This window comes from Megalopta genalis, chromosome 14 (genome assembly GCF_051020955.1).
Source record: "Megalopta genalis isolate 19385.01 chromosome 14, iyMegGena1_principal, whole genome shotgun sequence".
NCBI classification, from domain to species: Eukaryota; Metazoa; Arthropoda; class Insecta; order Hymenoptera; family Halictidae; genus Megalopta; species Megalopta genalis.
In genome coordinates, this window is record NC_135026.1 from 6415059 (window position 1) to 6434861 (window position 19803).

At 35.4% G+C, this 19803-nt stretch overlaps 2 protein-coding genes and 1 non-coding gene across 5 annotated transcripts; all 3 read left to right on the forward strand.

The window, feature by feature from the left end:
* The first annotated feature begins 8864 nt into the window (after positions 1-8864).
* Positions 8865-8938, forward strand: TRNAN-GUU (transfer RNA asparagine (anticodon GUU)). Its single transcript has one exon. It is a non-coding gene; the product is annotated as a tRNA-Asn (tRNA).
* A 5144-nt stretch (positions 8939-14082) lies between these two features.
* BBIP1 (BBSome interacting protein 1) lies at positions 14083-14878 on the forward strand. 2 transcript variants are annotated; one of them, XM_076526338.1, is made up of 2 exons: positions 14083-14241; positions 14557-14878. In XM_076526338.1, the coding sequence occupies exon 2, from the start codon at positions 14579-14581 to the stop codon at positions 14798-14800; it is 222 nt and encodes a 73-aa protein (XP_076382453.1). In that variant the 5' UTR covers positions 14083-14241; positions 14557-14578; the 3' UTR covers positions 14801-14878. The 2 variants fall into 2 exon arrangements, with proteins under 2 accessions (XP_076382453.1, XP_076382454.1); XM_076526339.1 differs by lacking the exon at positions 14083-14241 and adding an exon at positions 14284-14423.
* LOC117225670 (LMBR1 domain-containing protein 2 homolog) lies at positions 14875-19201 on the forward strand. Of its 2 annotated transcripts, none has more exons than XM_033479371.2 (10): positions 14875-15048; positions 15132-15463; positions 15539-15749; positions 15818-15994; positions 16074-16251; positions 16319-16500; positions 16674-16913; positions 16986-17187; positions 17271-17399; positions 17642-19201. In XM_033479371.2, exons 1-10 carry the CDS (start codon positions 14875-14877, stop codon positions 17884-17886), a joined length of 2070 nt encoding a protein of 689 aa, XP_033335262.1. In that variant the 3' UTR covers positions 17887-19201. The 2 variants fall into 2 exon arrangements, with proteins under 2 accessions (XP_033335262.1, XP_033335263.1); XM_033479372.2 differs by having other exon boundaries at positions 17271-17390.
* The last annotated feature ends 602 nt before the right edge of the window (positions 19202-19803 follow it).

Here is a 19803-nt window from a genome sequence, read left to right on the forward strand (position 1 = left end):
AAAAAACGAGCGAGAATTGAGAACAGATATGAGAATAGATAACCTACAACCAACGCGTGCAGCTTGAAGACGAATATTAGATCGCGATGGAGTTGGCCTACCTTGTATATTCGATAGATGGCGTCACCATAGCATTACGTCCGTTCTCAATGAACTTCGTGCCGCAGTAATTATTACTGCGGCACCAATCGAGCGTACGTAACGTCGAGGGCTTAATTATTTTGTTGAAACTACCAGAAAAATCTCTTTTATTATTTTTTAAACGATGCAGGTATTTAAGAAAGAACCTTCGTAATCAACCGAAAGCAGTGCGTTGGATGTACAATTATTCAAGCAACGATTTTAATCTATTGATTAATCTATTAGTCTATTGATATTAACATATGAAAAATGTAAAAATGATTGAACAATATTTCCATTTCCTTGGCTAAAAGGTATTCCAATCGTATTACAGCAATTTTCTTAAGACAAGAAATCAATCTCTAGGCATTTTAATCTTAGCAGAAAAATTTGTAGTTTTTAGCGCAGGTACATCCTTTTTAACTGGTACACCCGCGATAATGGGTACACCTCTAACCTATACAGTTTCGTTCCGAATGCATATAAATCCGCAGTCTGATCGTGGAGCACCGTCTCGCGATTCCGAAACGATTGTTATTGAAAAAAAGCACCGCTGGAACACGAGATCTCCTTTCGAAACAAGGAAACGACAAATCCTTGTTGCACGCCGCATGGAAACGACGCTACTCATGTGCAACCTTGATATCCTCTGTCGTGCACCGAGTAACTGGTTAAGGTAAAGCTAATAATCGCAGACACGACGACTCGCGTGTACCTTTCTACAGCCGTGCCAGTGAACTGATTTCCAAGAGCTGCATCATTGTGCAACTGAATTCGTTCGTTGGAACCTTGGCTACTGTAAAACACGCCTCCCCGTTTATGCTCTGTTCACACTTGCTTTTCACGTCTATGTCGTTCCGACGGTCTCGTGGCTCGCGCTTTACACCGCGCAACGGTTTTACAATTTTATTTTCATTTTACAATAAATAATTCTCCGCCGTGAAACACAAAAAACATAAAAGAAATATAATGTAATATATTTTCAATATAAAAAGTTAATACATAATACGCTTGCAAGCATTTAAGAATTATAAATTATGCATAAGCTTTGATAAGTGATCTCTGCTCGTTGAAAAATATCTGCAATAAATAATTTACGTTTATCGTGCAAAAATATTGTCGTTTGAGATTCTTTTAGACGCATTTAGACCGCGGATTTTCTGCATTTATGGTAAAATTGAATAAATTAAATACAAAGCAGCGAAGATACAAGAAAAACGCGAGGATATTGTTATATTATTTTCACTCTGTTAAAATTATTAAAAAAAGGAATACATTCTTGTCTGCCTCCTGGTATTTGCAACTGACGAAGAAGCATTTCATTTTGCAACGAGCTCCTTGGTCTGGTCATATTATCGTAAATATTATATATTATCAAACAAATAAAAATGAAAATAAAAATAAAAATAAAATTGAAAATAAAATAACGGTGTTCCGTCGAACCTCGGTAATTGGAACCCTTGCCCCGTGTACACCACGGAAGACAATCGAAGATTTAGGGACCTCGTTTTAGGGACCTCGGCGAACGATTTAATAAAGGTTTTTCGTGACGCAGTTTAGGCTTATTTCTCAATTGATGCAGTTGACGCACGATGCGTATGCAGCTAAATCAGCCAATCTATAGCGCCACTCCGGCCCGTTTTTAACAAGATATTTCCGTATTGTCGCGTTAACGCACGCAGGCTCGCGCGCGCGCGCACGTACACGTGCACACACGCACACGTACGGGAAAGCGTCTCGACCCGCCCCTGTCCAGTCATGTCACCGCTAAATGAACCATCAGGGCCGCCATAAATCCTCGGACTATCAGATGAGTAGCCACGGACTTGCCTGTCCCGGATATAACGAGGGACCACCGCCCAGCGTAATGGAAGCACTCTCTGTCGACGGTCGAAAGATACCTTCGAGATTGGACCACGGGGCCCTTGTCCAGCTGGACGAACCAACTACACCTGATGCGGCCGCAGCCACGCTGTAACGCCGTTCTAACCACCGGTCTAAAGTTACCCTAATTCCGGTCATTTTAACCATCGCGCGGCGCGCGTTTCAATGATTCGCTCTGCTCCTGAGCCTGATTTTTTTTAAGTCGATACAATTGTTTACTTTGACGAGAAAGAAAGGGTTCACAGTGTTTTTGTCAATGGGGCCGGAAGACGTATTGCAAGATTTCAATTTTTTGTGAGGTTATGTCGAGGTTATTTTCAGTGTTTTCAGTATTTCTAGTAAGAAGTTAGTAAATGCTCCTTGCAAATTGTTAATTTAACATTGTTTGTATCAGAAAGGACAAAATAGATCCTTTGAGATATTAATTTAACGCAGTTAAATGTTTATTTAACGGTTTTACAGTTTATCAAACTGTGTTTTCCCCGAAGGGGTTGAAAAGTGTCTTCTCACAATTTTTATTTGACGTCGCGTTTATTTTAATTTAACACTTTTTTACCACTTTACACAATTTTAATTTAACACTGTTTATTAACAAAGTGGTTCAAAGACAACTTATCAATTATTAATTTAACATTGAGAACCCCAAGGACACCCTTTGATACATTAATTTAACGATGTTAATTGCCAAAAGGGTCGAAGGAGACCTATCATAGTGTTTATTTGATTGTATTTCCCCCGAAGGGGTTGAAAAGTGACGTTTTACAATTTTCATTTAACGCAATATTTAACAAATTAGTATACCCTTCCATATGTTAACTTAACATTATTACTAGCCAAGAGCTGAAAAGACAGCCTTCAAATTGTAAATTTAATATTATTTCTAAAAAATCCCCTTCCAAATTATTAATTTAACATTATTTCAACGAAATGGGTCAAAAGAGACCTATATGTCAATCAATAATAAGATTAAAAAATACCTTTCTGCAATTATAATTTGTCATTACTTTTGCTAAAGGACTAAACATACAGCTTTCACAATTTTCATTTAACACTGTTTTTAAATTATGAGTAAAAAGACACCTTCTACAATTTTAATTTAACAATATTTTTGCAGTATGAAGTGCAACGACACTTTCCACAATTTCAATTTAACAGTATTTTTGCATTACAGGGTGAAAAGGCATCTTCCACAATTTCAATTTAGCAATATTTATATTTAACAATATTTATGCAGTATGAAGTGCAAAGACACCTTCCACAATTTCAATTTAACAGTATTTTTGCATTATAGGATGAAAAGGCATCTTCTACAATTTCAATTTAGCAATATTTATATTTAACAATATTTTTGCAGTATGAAGTGCAAAGACACCTTCCACAATTTCAATTTAACAGTATTTATATTTAACAGTATTTTTGCATTACAGGGTGAAAAGGCATCTTCCACAATTTCAATTTAGTAATATTTATATTTAACAATATTTATGCAGTATGAAGTGCAAAGACACCATCCACAATTTCAATTTAACAGTATTTATATTTAACAGTATTTTTGCATTACAGGGTGAAAAGGCATCTTCCACAATTTCAATTTAGTAATATTTATATTTAACAATATTTATGCAGTATGAAGTGCAAAGACACCATCCACAATTTCAATTTAACAGTATTTATATTTAACAGTATTTTTGCATTACAGGGTGAAAAGGCATCTTCTACAATTTCAATTTAACACTGATCAGAATGTACGTCCAGCAATTCCTACAAGATGAAATTCATTACTATGTATTAACTAGAAACGGCCATAAGTGGACTCATGGTTAAAGAATTATGCCACGCATCTGGCATTTCTTTCCTGTCGGGAATCTCACGATTTCTCTCGCTGGACATACACGAGATTAAACAACCGGAAGCCATCGAGATTCTACGATGAATATTCTGCCGGACCTGTACCCGTTCCGTGGAAACTTTTACGAGCTTGTTTCATTTCCATCGATCACGCGAAATATTCGTGTTATTCGACCAGCTAATAAGTGAGCTACGCGCGTTTATCGCATTCCAGAAGATAGAACGCGCAATGATATTTGCAACTTACAATGATGGAATAATGATGGGAAACCTGGGTACTTGTGTACGTACAAACGCGACCCTATTTCAACAGACTCGTACTGATTTCATCGTATTACATTTTCTTCGAATAAAAACGAACAAAATTTCCATATATTATTTTACAATTTTTACAATTTTTCCATCCAATTTTCAATTCTCATATTTGTTGCTATTACAGTACATTGACTTTCTAGTACATCCATTTGCAGGTACTGTCGTAGATTGTCAATGATAAATACAATATCGAGCATTTTTTTCATATATATATTTTATTTATATATTTCATCTCATTTATGTACTTTATTTTATTCATATATTTTATTTTATTTATATATTTCATTTCATTTATTTATTTTATTTTATTTATATTTTTTTGTTTCATTTGTATTATATATTTTATTTTATTTACATATTTAATTTCATTTATATATCATATTTTATTTATATTTTTTTGTTTCACTTGTATTATATATTTTATTTTATTTAGATATTTTGTTTCGTTTATATGTTTTATTTTATTTACATATTTTATTTCATTTGTATATCTTATTTTACTTGGATATTTTATTTCATTTATCTTATTTTATTTAGATAATTTTGTTTCATTTATATATTTTAATTTATTTATATATTCATTCATATATTAATATACATTTATATATTATCCATATATTGCTTAACAACTAAAAAAATACGATTAGCAAAGTTTACAATTTGTTTGCTAAATTCGTTAATCCGTTTGTTACAACGAAGCACGTACGAATGGCTCCGCCACGTTTCCTTAAGCAGCCGGCCAGGATTAATTCATGATTTTATTACGATTAAACGCGATTTTTCAGAGCGCATAAGTAAGTAGCCGCCTTTATGAGTCAAGTTTCCGGTTCGAAGCGGCGCGCCGCGGCGGGAAGATAAGTCGGATCTTCGGCGAAATCAGTCTAAGAAACTCGACCTGGCCCAAGGTCGGCTAAAGGCGGAGAACATTGTTAATTACAGGGGCCCGATGTGCCGGGGTATCGATGTGGCCTGCTCCGTTCGAGTAACTCGGCCGAGTTGGCCAGCAGTAAAGATGGCATCGTGCACACTAACGAGTAACAAGTGGCGTGACGTTTCAGTTAGGCTTTAGTTTGCGATGTGCGCGCGAGAGACTGAGAAGAAGATATCGGTATGCCACGACCAGCCACCTATCGCCCTCACCTTCGGGGCCTAATTAACGGTGAGATTCATTATCGACACCTCGTTGCTCCGCCGGCCACTGTCTTAATTTAAGCCGCGGCCTTTTCCGTCATTTCGGTGCCGGCCACCGGTATTCACTTCAGAGAAATGCACGGAACGTATACGGCATTTATGGCAATGCAGCCGGGCTCGGCATTCCTGCGGCTGATAAATGAAATCGATGCTCGAGAAATTAAGTTGGGCAGATGAGGCAGGATTTGGGTAAATGAGTAAGTTAGGTAAATGAAGCACACGAAATTAAGTTAAGTAAATGAAGCACATAAAATGAAGTTAAATAAGTGTAACACAAAATTGAGTTAAGTAAGTGAAGCACACAAAATTAAGTTAAGTAAAAAAGTGAAGCACATAAAATTAAGTTAAGTAAGTGAAACACAAAATTAAGTTAAGTAAGTGAAGCACATAAAATTAAATTAACTAAGTGAAGCACATAAAATGAAGTTTAGTAAATGTAGCACACAAATGAAGTTGAATAAATGGAGCACACAAAATTGAGTTAAGTAAGTGAAGCACACAAAATTAAGTTAAGTAAAAAAGTGAAGCACATAAAATTAAGTTAAGTAAGTGTAACACAAAATTGAGTTAAGTAAGTGAAGCACACAAAATTAAGTTAAGTAAAAAAGTGAAGCACATAAAATTAAGTTAAGTAAGTGAAACACAAAATTAAGTTAAGTAAGTGAAGCACATAAAATTAAATTAACTAAGTGGAGCACATAAAATGAAGTTTAGTAAATGTAGCACACAAAATGAAGTTGAATAAATGGAGCACACAAAATTAAGTTAAGTAAATGAACCACACTGAATTAAGTTAAGTAAATGAACCACACAAAATTAAATTAAGCAAAATGAAGCAAAATTCCACATAATTAAGTCAAGCAAATCTTAAGTACCACAAACGCGGAACAAAACTTGAACAAACGAAGCAAAAGTCAAGTGAATCGAAAGAAGCATGAATCAAGTGAACCAAATGTAGCGAACGTCTGATTATACTTAGAATTAGTTACGAATATGGAAAAATGTGTATCGCATATGGCACGATGATGACTTAATTCGCCGGAGACCGAGTATCATCTAAGTCCATTATGCAAAGCAGAAATTTGTTCGGGACACGAATAACAAATGGTCGTCAGTCGGTGCCATCATTTGTAAGCCGCAGCTTACTTTGCATGTATGCATCTACGGGCCGCATTAAGTTAGTTACGCTTAAATGCAAATTGACGTGTTAATCGATCTGTTCCGACTTTGGAACTCTCTGTGTATAATGAATCTCCGCGCGAGATCGAGCGTAACGAAAAACCCGTGGCCGTATCATTGTTCCTGTGTTCAGGTCGAACTTAATTATATAAGAATATCTCTCTCTCTCTCTCTCTCTCTCTCTCTATTTCTTTCTCTTTGATATTTTAATAAAAAAATTTGTAAACTTAATAGAGATGTTGCTTGCTTATTCTATTTTCAAAGTTTATTTATTGTCCCTGTATATTTATTCTCCCTACGTATTTTTGAATTCGAACTTAATTTTAATACAGTTGAGCCTCGATTATCCGGATCGGCAATCTCCGACTTATTAATTATTCTGATTCGTTCCACACGACGAACGATTCAATCTAAAACGATTTATAGCAACTAAATTAATTGCACGACACAGTAAAACTGTCAAGTGGTCCGCCGACTAAGCAACTATTCCATTATCCGAACCCCAGGTCCGGATAATCGAGGTCTCGATATATCGAAAATTAGCAATGGAACGAAGAAGCTTGTTTTGAATAATTCGACAGAAAGCAGCGAAACGAAGAAACGTATTTCGAATAATTCGCCAGAAGTTCTAATAATCGAATTTTCATATTTTAAAGAATCCGGATAATCGAGTTCCGACTGTACTGCAGAACCTCGATCATCCGGATCGCTAATTTCCGACTAAAGAACAGTCGTTCGACCGTTCGATGGTTTTCAAACGTACGTTTCGCGGTGCGGGTCACATGCGACACGTGGTTCGGGCGTCGAGATAAGTAGAATTTCGACGAAAGTTCATGCAGTTCCCTGACACCATCGGCGCTATTACATTGTCGGCGAAACGATGGGAACCCCCTAAGCGTCCACTCAGGATTCTATGGCATAACAGTACCAGAAGGTAGGTGTTCACCCGAGATCGATGCTGAATTTGTGCCCGGGGCTTGTCGGCGGGCTCTCCGTCACAGCAGATTTGACTCGATCGTGACCGACACTCGAGCCGGTAGTAGCTTTCAATTCTCGTCCTTATTCGTGCTCGAAAATCGAAGAGTCCTCTTTCGATTGCTCGGATCGAATTTCAAACGGATTGCGACTGACCGTTGCGATGAATCCCCTGAACCGAGATTGTAACCCTTTGACGGACAGATTCGTATCATCCGCCGATGATACCACAACGCCCGGAGGCCTCTGGACCTCTCGCGAGTGACCGCGTCCGTTCTTTTAATCTGCAACGGATTTCTTTTTTTCTGCGTTTATCGAGCTTTCGTTTTGCCAATCTGCTGGAATTTTTCCAATTTGTTGTTGCGAAAGTAATCTCGGTTTTCCAAACGGACAGCTTGAACAGAAAATTCAGACCACTTTTGCGACAATCCGATAATTGTTTATTTTTCATTTTTACGCTTGGACTAGTATTTTATTTTTTTTATTTTTACACTTCAAATCAAAGACATGAATATTGTCAGTTGACAAACTAGTTTCTGATAATCAATTGAAATTTTCACGTGTTTCATCGAGGTTCGACTAATAAAATAACCTTGAAGAATATGTTGAACAGAATTCACAAACGAAACAATAAATGAGATGAAATAAAAAGAAATAAAAATTGTCTGCATTAATTGGAATGCGCAGAAGCTGCATGGATTATAATTGCTATTGATCATTTAACTAGGTGGCTATGATTTTCTGTAATTTTTCACATTTTGAGTATTAATGGAACAAGTAATCTGAGATGGATTATTTTGTCCCACCCGGTAGTTCCAACATTAATTGTACTTCGTGTAAATACTGTTCTCCCATGGATATAAATTGTATATAAATTGTGCATAATATATAAACAGAACATATAAATTGCACATAATATACATATAAACAAAATATATAAATTGTACATAATTCTATATGTCGTAAATTTTATGACAGAAAATATCAGGTGTAATCTAAAACAGTAAAGAGAATAAAAGAATTTAAAGAGCACTAGAACATGTAATTCCTATTCCTTGTAATTGTTGCAGAAAATTTGTATTTCTATTTATTTTATTCTATTTTTATATATAATAAAAGATGTTTATTTTAACTTCCTTAATTGCTTAGTATAGCTCAGCTAAATTGATTAAATACAGATTTCTTGCTTCGCAGAGCAAAGTTTTGCAAGAATGAGATTAGAAAAGAGATGTATGAATTAAAATGAAATATTCCGGCTTCTAATATTAAGAGTCGACAACAGAATAGTTGGTAATGATGCCGAAGCTGTTTGGTATGATTCTCATCGAATTTATTGGAATAAACAGTCAATCGCCTCCGTGGCGCAATCGGCTAGCGCGTTCGGCTGTTAACCGAAAGGTTGGTGGTTCGAGCCCACCCGGGGGCGTTTATTTTTTTCTTTCAAAGAAATACAGAAAGAAAGTTGAGAAGGTAGAGCTCTCGTCAATCAGCGAAGTACAACATCCAAGCTGCGTTTCCTTGTCAGAGATATTGTCGAATTTTCATTGATCTTCGCATTTTCTCTAGTATTTCAGAAATGACCTGGAATCAGATCACTCCTTGTATATTTCGTTGTCTTATTTTCTCTATTAATAATCGCCGAATGCGGCATATTTAATTAATATTAAATTAATAATATTTATTGCAAGCTCGACCGCGAATGATTCTTGCCGCATTGCTGGTAAGAGGCGGTTGAAATCTCGGCGAGAATCATTTGCTTTTAAAAGTCTTCGAACAGCGCCATTCGACGTAGCGGCGAAACGCTGAAACTGGTAGATAGACGTTGCCGCTGGTAACATTTGGGTATACAGACATTCAAAGAACTTAATCGATTATATTATAAATATCTACGCTGATAAACTCCGTCAATTTTCAATCATTTAAATTTAATAATTCTCAATTTTTAAATATTTATATTGATGAATTTTATACTTATTGAGATTTAATAGAACTTTCTTCGACGAAAGTTTACTTCAGTCTGTTTATTTCACAAAAGAAATTTGTTGATAAGTACAGAAAGAACTGAATTGCATATTCATGAATTGTTCCTATATCCGGTAACGTCATAAATTGTTAGTCTATATTGTGGATAAAATAGGAAATTTTGTGCAGACATTGATAATGAAATTTCCTATTTTATTAACGACAGCTATTCTGCCATTTTAACGACATCTTTAATACAGTAGAATCTCGATTATTCGAATTCAAAATTGATAATTCAATCCTTTTGTTTTCGATTAATTGTTGATACAACAGAAGGTTGAGGTTTCTTCGAGGGCCTTCTGTGGTTTCATCGCTATTATTTGGAATAATAAAAAATCTAAATAATAAAGATCGAAGAAAATCCAGTTCGATTAATCGAGGTTCTACATCAGGGGTGTCAAACTCAAAAGCTAACTTGGGCCAAATAAACAATGCTTAACTTTAGGTGGGCCGCAAAAAAAAATCAATGTTCATAGAAACAAATATTTTTATTTTGACTAGTACATTGTAATAAACATATATAAAGTTAAATTATTGTTTACGTCCTGATACTTGACATCAAAAATGTTCATCTCGGGCCGCGAGTTTGACACCCCTGTTCTACATAGACTACATCACATTTTAGTTTGAACAAAATTTCAGATATCGATCGAAAAAATGGATACCGACGAACGAGTCCGTTATCTTACCACAGTATTTTCCGAGTCGGTAATTCAGATCCTGAGACATACCTTATCTGTGCTATTATGTTTTCGTTCCTCTTTATTATGTATTCCCTTAATTTTTGTTCTCGAAAAGAAATTTTATTTAATCTACAAGTGGAAAATAATAAGTTAAAAAATTACCTATTGCTTGGATAATTGTCCCTTTCAGCACAGTTTCATGCTAGAAAATGATCTGTAATTTGTCTTGTAAACAAAAAGATGTTTTAAACAATTCACTTCAATTTTACAAGAGTTCATTTTTATCCTCATTTTATTGTTTCAATGTGCCTTCACTTAAAGATTTATCAATATTTAAAAAATTAATTAATTTATGGTTGAAAATTTATTTTTCTTCGCTCACCCTTTCATCCAGAGATGAATTAGCTCTTCCGAACAACTTTTGTATAAACATCTATGAGCGAATATTTATCGATTGAATATTTATTCGACAATATCGATTAAAATTGTATTCATTAATCTTTATCTTTTATCCGTCATTCAAACAAACTGTTGCCCAATTTTAATCGATACATAGTGAGTGCATTATCAATTGGTCGTCGTCAAGTGCGTTTAAGTAAATATTAGGTCTACCGGAAAGTTCTGTCCGATAGTGTCACTTCAAGTTTCAATCCATATGCACATGTTGATTTGAGACATATATGACTATCTCTCTTTATCATTGCATTTGCACACATGTACTCTCCTAAATAAACTGAAACAAAGATGTCTCATGTCATTATTAAGTGAGACGCGATCGTGAAAACAGGGCTACCGATGATAATGCCAGACCACATGCTGCTTTGGCAACTCGTCAGAAAATCGCAGAGCTAGGCTGGGAAATTCTGTCGCATCCACCATACTCCCCAGACCTAGCACCCTCCGATTATCACTTGTTTCTCTCTTTGCAAAACTTTTTACAGGAAAAAAAATTCAAAATGGAAGCTGATGTCGACCAAGCACTAGTTGAGTTCTTCGCCTCTAAAAATAAATAACTTTTTAAAAATGGCATTTACAAGTTGCCATCACGCTGGCAAGAAGTCATAAGTAACGATGGAAAGTATATTCTACAATAAATATTATTAAATGTATGAAAATTGTGTTATATTTCAATTCAAAAACGGGCAGAACTTTCCGGTAGACCTAATACGTAGATGCCAATAGGTTAAAAGTATCGGATAGCGCACGAAGCCCAGTTCCGCTCATTGGCTCGGCCGCCATGCGCCAGCATATCTCACCTCTCATTGGTCACTCTTTTTCGTTAATAACTCGTAAACGAAGCCGTGGATTGCATTTTCGCCAAGGACAAACTTACTTCGAATTACCTCGGGAACCTCCCATTCTCGAATTGCGAGACATTTTTCGGACACACACACACCCTATATATACAATAACCTTTAATGGAAGCAGTTTTGTGACTTCAATAATTGTGAAATGAAAAGTGTGTAATCGGTCATTTGACCGGCGGTGATAGTGATAGACATGATTTCGTCATATTTCACGATTTTTTCCCCGATCTTCTTTCTCAATTGCTTGACAATAGAAATTCCGTTCTGCAGTTCGTGCTTCTCAAATGTTTCACCGCGAGTGCCAAAGAAAGTGTTGCTTTTCTTTGCGCGGAATATAACTTCGGCGGTGGTTGCGAAATATATATATAATATATATATATATATTATAAATATTATATATTATAATATATTATAATAACTTATTATATTAATATAATAATAATAATAATATATAATATAATATATTATATTAATATAATAATAATAAAATAAATTATATTATATATTATAATATAAATATATATATATTTTTTGGAATTCTTAGAATTTCTTCGGATTTCTTTGAATTCCATCGAATTATTCTCGGACTTTTTTCGACTTTTTTCGGATTTCTTCGAATTCTCCCGAATACGTATAGCGAACATTCTAGTTCTTTAGAGTGATGTAATTGGGAGGCTAGTCACCTTGCACCTCTTACCTCCTCCTCGATCATCATACGTGAAGCAGCCATCTTGTCGCTTTCCGTTAAATATTTCGCAAAACCGTTAAGACTCCTCCCGCGACCCCCCCCCCCCCTCCCCTCCCACGAATTTTTAATTCTGCATCATATTAAACTCGATGTTTCATCGCGAGAGTTTTCGGAATTGTATTTATTTTGATTTTCTTCTTAATTCCCGTTTGTTCTTTGTCCGTTAGCGTGACGTCAGAGGGAGGCTGGCCATCCTGAACCATCTTGGCTTCGTGAAGCGAATCAACGCTCGGCAGGCCGCCATTTTAGATCTTGCTGGTGCCGCCTGTGCGCATCGATTGGTGAGCACTGCCTTAGCCTCTTAAATTGTATAACAATTAGATCCATTGTTCAAACATCGAGTAAGTGCTACAAAGAATGATATTTCATCTTTTATTTCGGATTATTTCATTTTCTATGGATTCCATCTTGAATTCCATCATTTTATTTCTTTATTTTTATAATACAACTCTGTGGTAGTCCCCGCTTCGTGTTTAGATACAATTATATAAATACCGAAATTTATGAAACTTTCGATATTTTGTGATTAAACTTAATTGAATAATTCTGTTCGTTTCAATTTCCATTCGTGAATTAAGTGAACGATGCGTATTGAAACTAAAATGAATTCTGTGAACATTTCAGTATTTAGCGTAGCAGGTGAAGAAGCCATTTTGTGGCCAGACATCTTTAAATCTGCTAATCTCCTCAAGAGCCGCCCCCGCCGTGCTGTATTCGCTGGTGCCTTCGAACGGCCATTTTGCCACGCCCAATGGATCCAGTGTCCAATTAGATACCTCGAAGAAAAATTACAGACCTTCCGACCCATTCTGCACCTAGTCGATCCGGTACTTGTTCTATCTAAACAGTCGTTTATTATTTTCTCTTTTGTTCTCGATTTTTCAGAATGCGTTCTAGATAATTTGTACTAACTTCTATTACTATTTGTAGACGGTGATTAACGAAGTCGTCGTCGGTGAGTCCATTGATTACTCTTCAGTGGGAGTTCGATAGTGGAATGACAATTTATTTATATTGACAAAATATTGAATATATATTTATGTGTCTACGGAGTATTTATTTACATGACTATTCACATATGTGACTAATATTTGTTTATGTCTCTATTTGATATTTGTGTATTTGTATTTCTGTATTTGTATGATGATTTCATATATAGATACAGATAATGTATCTAAACTTGTGGAATGAGAAGAGCTAAACTTGTGTATAAAAGTGTAACATGAATACACAAAGTAGGCGTGCAATTCTTCATTGCTCTGCAGCCAATAAATCTCTGCCGAATAAGATAAAATAGCCAAGCAAGTATCTAACGACTAATTTTAGTTTGGAAGCGATCTGAAAAAATATTTTATCTAATCTTTATTTTATCTAATTTTTGGATTTTCTCAAAGCCACGCGGGCCCGATGCGGTACGCGGCTGGCGACGTTTTCATCAGCGAAGTCTGCTGTGCACATGAAAGTAGTAAAAAAATAATCAGGGTAGGTTTTTCTCGCCTAATCCCTGACATCTGCAAGCTCGGATGGTTATTACGGTCGCCGACCGTGCGCTGCTACATATATCTGTTTTTATCATCTCAGTGTCGCTCCCTGTAATTTTGAAACGTTTTATCACAGACTGTGATTCACGATCTAGAAATCGTAAGTCTGTGTTGATAAGGCAGTCGACTTGGAGTAACCGAAATTCACGAGTTCTCGGATCTATTCTTGTAACTATTCCATGCTTGTACATATAATGTACTTTTTATAAGAAATCTTGTGAATTGTATAGTCAACGGCGTAGACAAAAAGTTGCATTGCACTATGCGTCTATAGAAAATCTTTAGTTCGTGACTTCATGTGCTGTCCGATAATATTTCGTGATGCATGAACCGTTTGCGTATGACAATTTGACAGAGTTCGTGTGACGTCGATACTTTTTATAAGTATCGCACCATGTGCATTCAATAATTATGAGCATAAAAAAATGGTAAAACTATATTTCTCAATGGTATACGTATAATAATGCGTGAACGTAGCAGTGTAAATCGGCAGTAGTATATAATACATTCACGATATACGGTCACGAATAGTTTTCTGCTACCTTCTGTTTGGCACTATTATTTGCATCTGTTACCTTTCCATATTTACTATTTTCCGAGATAAGATACTGTAATTCCTAGATATCATTTGTTATCAAACGTAAATACGACTCGTGCTCAGGAAATGTTGAACTTCGCTATCACAGTGCTACTTCTAATGAGTAAAATCTAAGCTTTAATCTCTTCAATTGTGTGATTCACAGACTTTCAGCAATTCCAGCAAAGATGTCAGAAACGGTAGATACAACTGCAGAGAAAATTGATGTTGTCCTTCCAAGGCAAGGTTTGCTGTTCCAAGAAGAAAATCTAGATTACATACTCTGCAAGCCCAAGTTGATTCCGTTGAAATCGATTACATTAGAAAAGTTGGAAAGCATGCAAAGAGATGCGGAGCTGAAGATCAGAGAAGCTACAGAAGGAGAGGACAAAGCAGAGAACAATGAATAGATTTATGTCTGAGAATTGAGGACAGGACATGTGAGAAGTTTGTGATAAAGCAAAATTAAAAGAAGAAATACAAAATGATTCTCGGAGCATTTCTGATAGAAATCGTGGTAGCATTTTGCCTTGCCGCAACTTTGTTATACAAATATGGAAATATTTTTCGACACCACATCTTTGTTACAATCTCTGTGCTCGTAGCATGGTACTTTTCGCTGCTGATAATATTCATATTGCCTTTAGATGTTTCATACGTAAGCCAAGTTTTCAGAAAGAAACTTTCTATTATATAAACTGTAAGCTAAACAGAAGTTAATGTTAATGTATATGTTTACAGACTGTTTTTAGACAGTGCATTGAACAGAACACCACTAAAGCAACTAGCGATAGCACAACATCGCTACCATTTCATGCCTGCAAAGAACCCTGGCCTATTGTTCCAAAAAATGTATTTCCAAATTTATGGAGAATTGTATATTGGACATCGCAGTGCTTAACATGGTTGATATTGCCACTTATGCAATCGTACATAAAGGCAGGGGATTTCACTGTTCAAGGGAAACTGAAATCTGCTTTGATAGATAATGCTATATATTATGGGAGCTATTTATTCATATGTGGCATTCTCCTAATATATATAGCATTGAAACCTGGTCTAGATCTCGATGGGTAAATATCTGCCATTGATACCCAATATTTGATGTGTAATGATACAGGCGCTACATCAACTTCTATATTTTACAGACAAAAGCTGAAGGCCATAGCTTCATCCGCATCTAACACATGGGGCTTGTTTTTGTTGGTACTGCTTCTTGGATACGCACTTGTAGAAGTTCCTCGTGGATTATGGAATGCTAGCAAACCGGGTTACACATTAAATTACAGCTACTTTAAGGTTGCTAAACTAAGTTTAGACAAATGTGAGGCAGAAGAGACGGTGGATGATATACTAGAGGTAATACTTTTAATCGATGCTTGACAGTAAATTTCTGTGTGCAACGCATTATTTATGCTTTCGTTTAGTCTCTACAAGCTGCTACGGTGTCTATTGGGCCAGGACATCCATTTCATTGCAACTTAGAGACAATCTTCCAAAAGATTCCTGCAGAATTAAAAGATAGGATGAACAGGAGACAACTACCTGATGACACACCAACCGACACACCATCTGAGAAATCTTTGATTCGTTTACATAGACAAGTTCGTTCACATTAAAAACATCGTATTAACATTTACGTATATACGTAAATAAATATTGACGTATCCAATCTTCCTTCAGACTATAAAAGCGTTACAAACTTTGCAACGTATAGAAACACAATGGGGAATCTTGGTCAATAAGATAATAGATTTAGAGGATATAGCAAAAAATCAAGAGAGCCACGACAAAAGATTCAAACCGACTTTCCCGGCGCATCGTTCATTTCCGCTTCGTGTCTTTTACAATCCTGTTATTGGTATGTACCAATGTACGCAGAGTTCCAATCTTTTACTCAATGTTTGCAACTTCTTCAAATTTTTTAGAGTGGTACTGGAAATGTGTCGTAAAGAGTTACGTCCAGAAAATTGCAGCTATTATTGCTGGTTGCCTTTCGGCAGCTGTTGTATGGTCAGAAGTAACATTTTTCAACAAATCTCCAGTGCTGTCGTTGTTTGCTCAATTCGTGAAATTAGCTAAGGAGAATTACGATTATTTTACAATCGAGGTGAGAACGAACACTCAAACATTAACATAATATTTACTGCTTGGACGATCCAGGTTCAGAGTTTCAAGCGACTCGCATTCCTTTGCTTCGAATAAATCCTGGAATAGTGAACCGTACCATCGATACCGACGATAGAGGATCTCATTTATAGAATTGTAATATTTTCTTTCCAGTTACTGTCCACCCTGATAATCGCGTACCTCTGTTACTGTGCTTACTCGACGGTTCTAAAAATTCGTGTCTTGAATTTGTATTATCTGGCGCCGCATCATCAAACAAACGAGTACAGTTTAATATTCAGCGGTATGATGTTGTGCCGACTGACACCGCCGATGTGCTTGAATTTCTTGGGTCTCATCCACATGGATTCGCACATTATTAAGACCCATATATTGGAAACTTATTACACTCAAGTTAGTTCGATGTCAACTACCCCCTAGTTCTCTTCGATCAACGCGACTTAATTCTTCGAATTAATTGCACAGGTGATGGGCCACATGGACGTTATTTCCATTATTTCGGATGGTTTTAACGTGTACTTTCCAATGGCAATTTTAGCATTTTGCCTAGCAACGTATTTTAGCGTAGGAAGCAGATTATTGTCGATGTTGGGTTTCCAACAGTTTCTGGATGACGACGAGTTCACGACAGATCTTGTCGAGGAAGGTCGAGAATTAATAAAGCGAGGTACAATTCCATTTATTTGTGTATGTGTGTGTGTTTATTACCAAGGTTATTATTTATACATTTTTTATCCACGTTGCTTTCAGAGAGACGCAAACGACAAAGAGCCGAGGACTCGATGTGCAGAAGACGCGAATTCCAAGAAAGATTCAGCGGTTCTGCGACCTCATCTCGTTACAGAACGTCGCGGCAGAGCACTGACACAGGTATACAATGTACGGATTATCCTGTGCAACCGAAATAAGCTGTATTATTAGTTCTCGGTTGCAAAACATGCGAACTTACTCGCATATATATATATAAATACAAATCGTCAGCTAATTGCACAAGATGTTTACATAAAATGTTTAGCCTCATTTTGCCTTATGTAATGTTTCTCTTGTGTGATTAACTCTGGCCTTGAGTCGAGACGATACCGAGAAGTAAACACGAGATTTGATTTCGATTTTTGTTGCAGTGAGACCTTTGAAACGAGACGAGTCAGTGGAGTCGGCAAGGGCTGGACTACTGCGTGATTTCGATCCGGCGGATTATTACATCGGCATGACTTCCGGTGTGGAGAGTTATGGTGCAAATAATAGTTATGATAGAGACTATCAGGTAGACGATTTTTACGAAGAGCGTGCAGACAATGCAAGAGCATTTACCACGAACACGAACCGTGTAGGACCCCCGCCGAGGGGACTGTTCGACGACATTTAAAAATTAACCCAAACACAGTTTAGTATTTGCCCAGTAAATGAATTACTAAACGAACACACTTATAGTTAATAAATACTCACATTTAACCCATCTACTCTTGATACATAGAGTTTGTTTTTTTTAATACAGAGGTTGTGAACATCATTATGTGTTTGAATGGTAGAAATAGTATCAAAATATGCTGTCGTAAATACGGTATCAATTGAGGTATGATTTTAAAAGGTGCGATTAAATGAATTTTCAATTTACATGTTCCCGTTGTTCATTACAACTGGATTGCGGATTTTTATGCGATGCGCGTTGTCAGTAGTTTTATAAATATTATGATAAACAATTTTTATTAAATTGATTATAAAATTCTTTATAATGAAAAGTTTGATTAAAATAACATTAATTTTTGTTGATATACACGTTCCCTTTTATTTAATTATCGCAGCTGTCGCGAATGCATAAAAATCTACAGTCTAATTATGACATTATTAAGCGAATAAAGGTAAAGTGCATGATTTTCTTATTAAAACTTTCAGAAAGTTCATTGATTCTATTCATGTTTGTATATTCGCATCATTGGAACATTTATCACTGTCCAAATAAATAAATCATAGAAATAGGTTTTGTCAATCCGACGTAAAACGTTAAATTTCGTACAGTATTTGATATATTTTTAACAATGAATACGTAGACGTAGGGTACATAAATAAACGTAAAATATTCATTATTGTAGTAAATTAATAGAAATGAAAAGTCGAGGTACACACGAATCGTTAGTGTTCCTGGTCTCAATTTTATTTTCGACTCGAAATGCCTGAAAACTTGAATGCGTAGCTTTCGCGTTCGAAATTCATCGTGCGCGAATAAAATTATAGATTAAGTTCCAAAATCTAGGAATAATTTATCTATTCGTTGCGCAACAGTGTAGTTAATTGTATAATTCAATAATTATATGTAAGTGGGTACTTATAGTTCTTGTCGCAAAGTTGAAGTAAAAAGTATTTGCTTAATTGTATTTATATTGCATGAGAAATGAGCTAATTTGCATAATTACAATGGAAACAGGGATGTTTATCTGTGTTACGAACGTGTTAATCGTTCGGTTGTTATTTTGAAGTTTCAACAAATGGAGAAGTTTAATATTTATACTAAATCGATGCTGTCTATCCTAAGTGTAAGTAGAGTTTCATTTGCTTCGATAACAGCAATATGTTTTGTAAATAATAGGTAAATATTTTATTATCTAATTAATAACACAGCGAGACTTTATTTACCATTATAATACTATATGTGCACATTGTTCAATAAACTAATTTATTTTATACCACATGAAATATATATATGGAAAGGAAGAAAGTATTGCTAAAGAGGGGAATATATAGTTCAATAATGATTCCACCGTTATGCAAAATAACATTATGTATATTAATTTTATTGCAAATATTCCATACAGATATGAAAGCGATTAAGAAAATATGTGTCCGAAATATACCTGCAATATTAACGGCATCTGCTAATAAATATATGATTAATATATTAAAAAACAGAGTTAGAAATCTCAACAACCCGTTTATTGTCCCGGTAACCGTTTTTATAAAGTTTCCAAACTGTATGAAAAAATAGTTATCGTTCAGCCAATATCTGCTTCAGTGTTACATAAATAGAATTTCTTTTCGTTGTTGTACAATTTTGTACTAATGTTTCTCCATAAAATCGCTGGAATACAGTTCCCTAACAATGTATATAAATATGTTGTTCTACATGGTTATATGTAAGCAAGAACAAGTTTCAAGTAGCATTAACAAATAATAATAATTAATACAATAATTAGATATGCGACAGAACAGTTAACGTTGAATTGTCGTATAAACAAATTTTATGCAAACAAATGCTAGTAAATTAGAAAAATTCATTTTCTTCAATGAA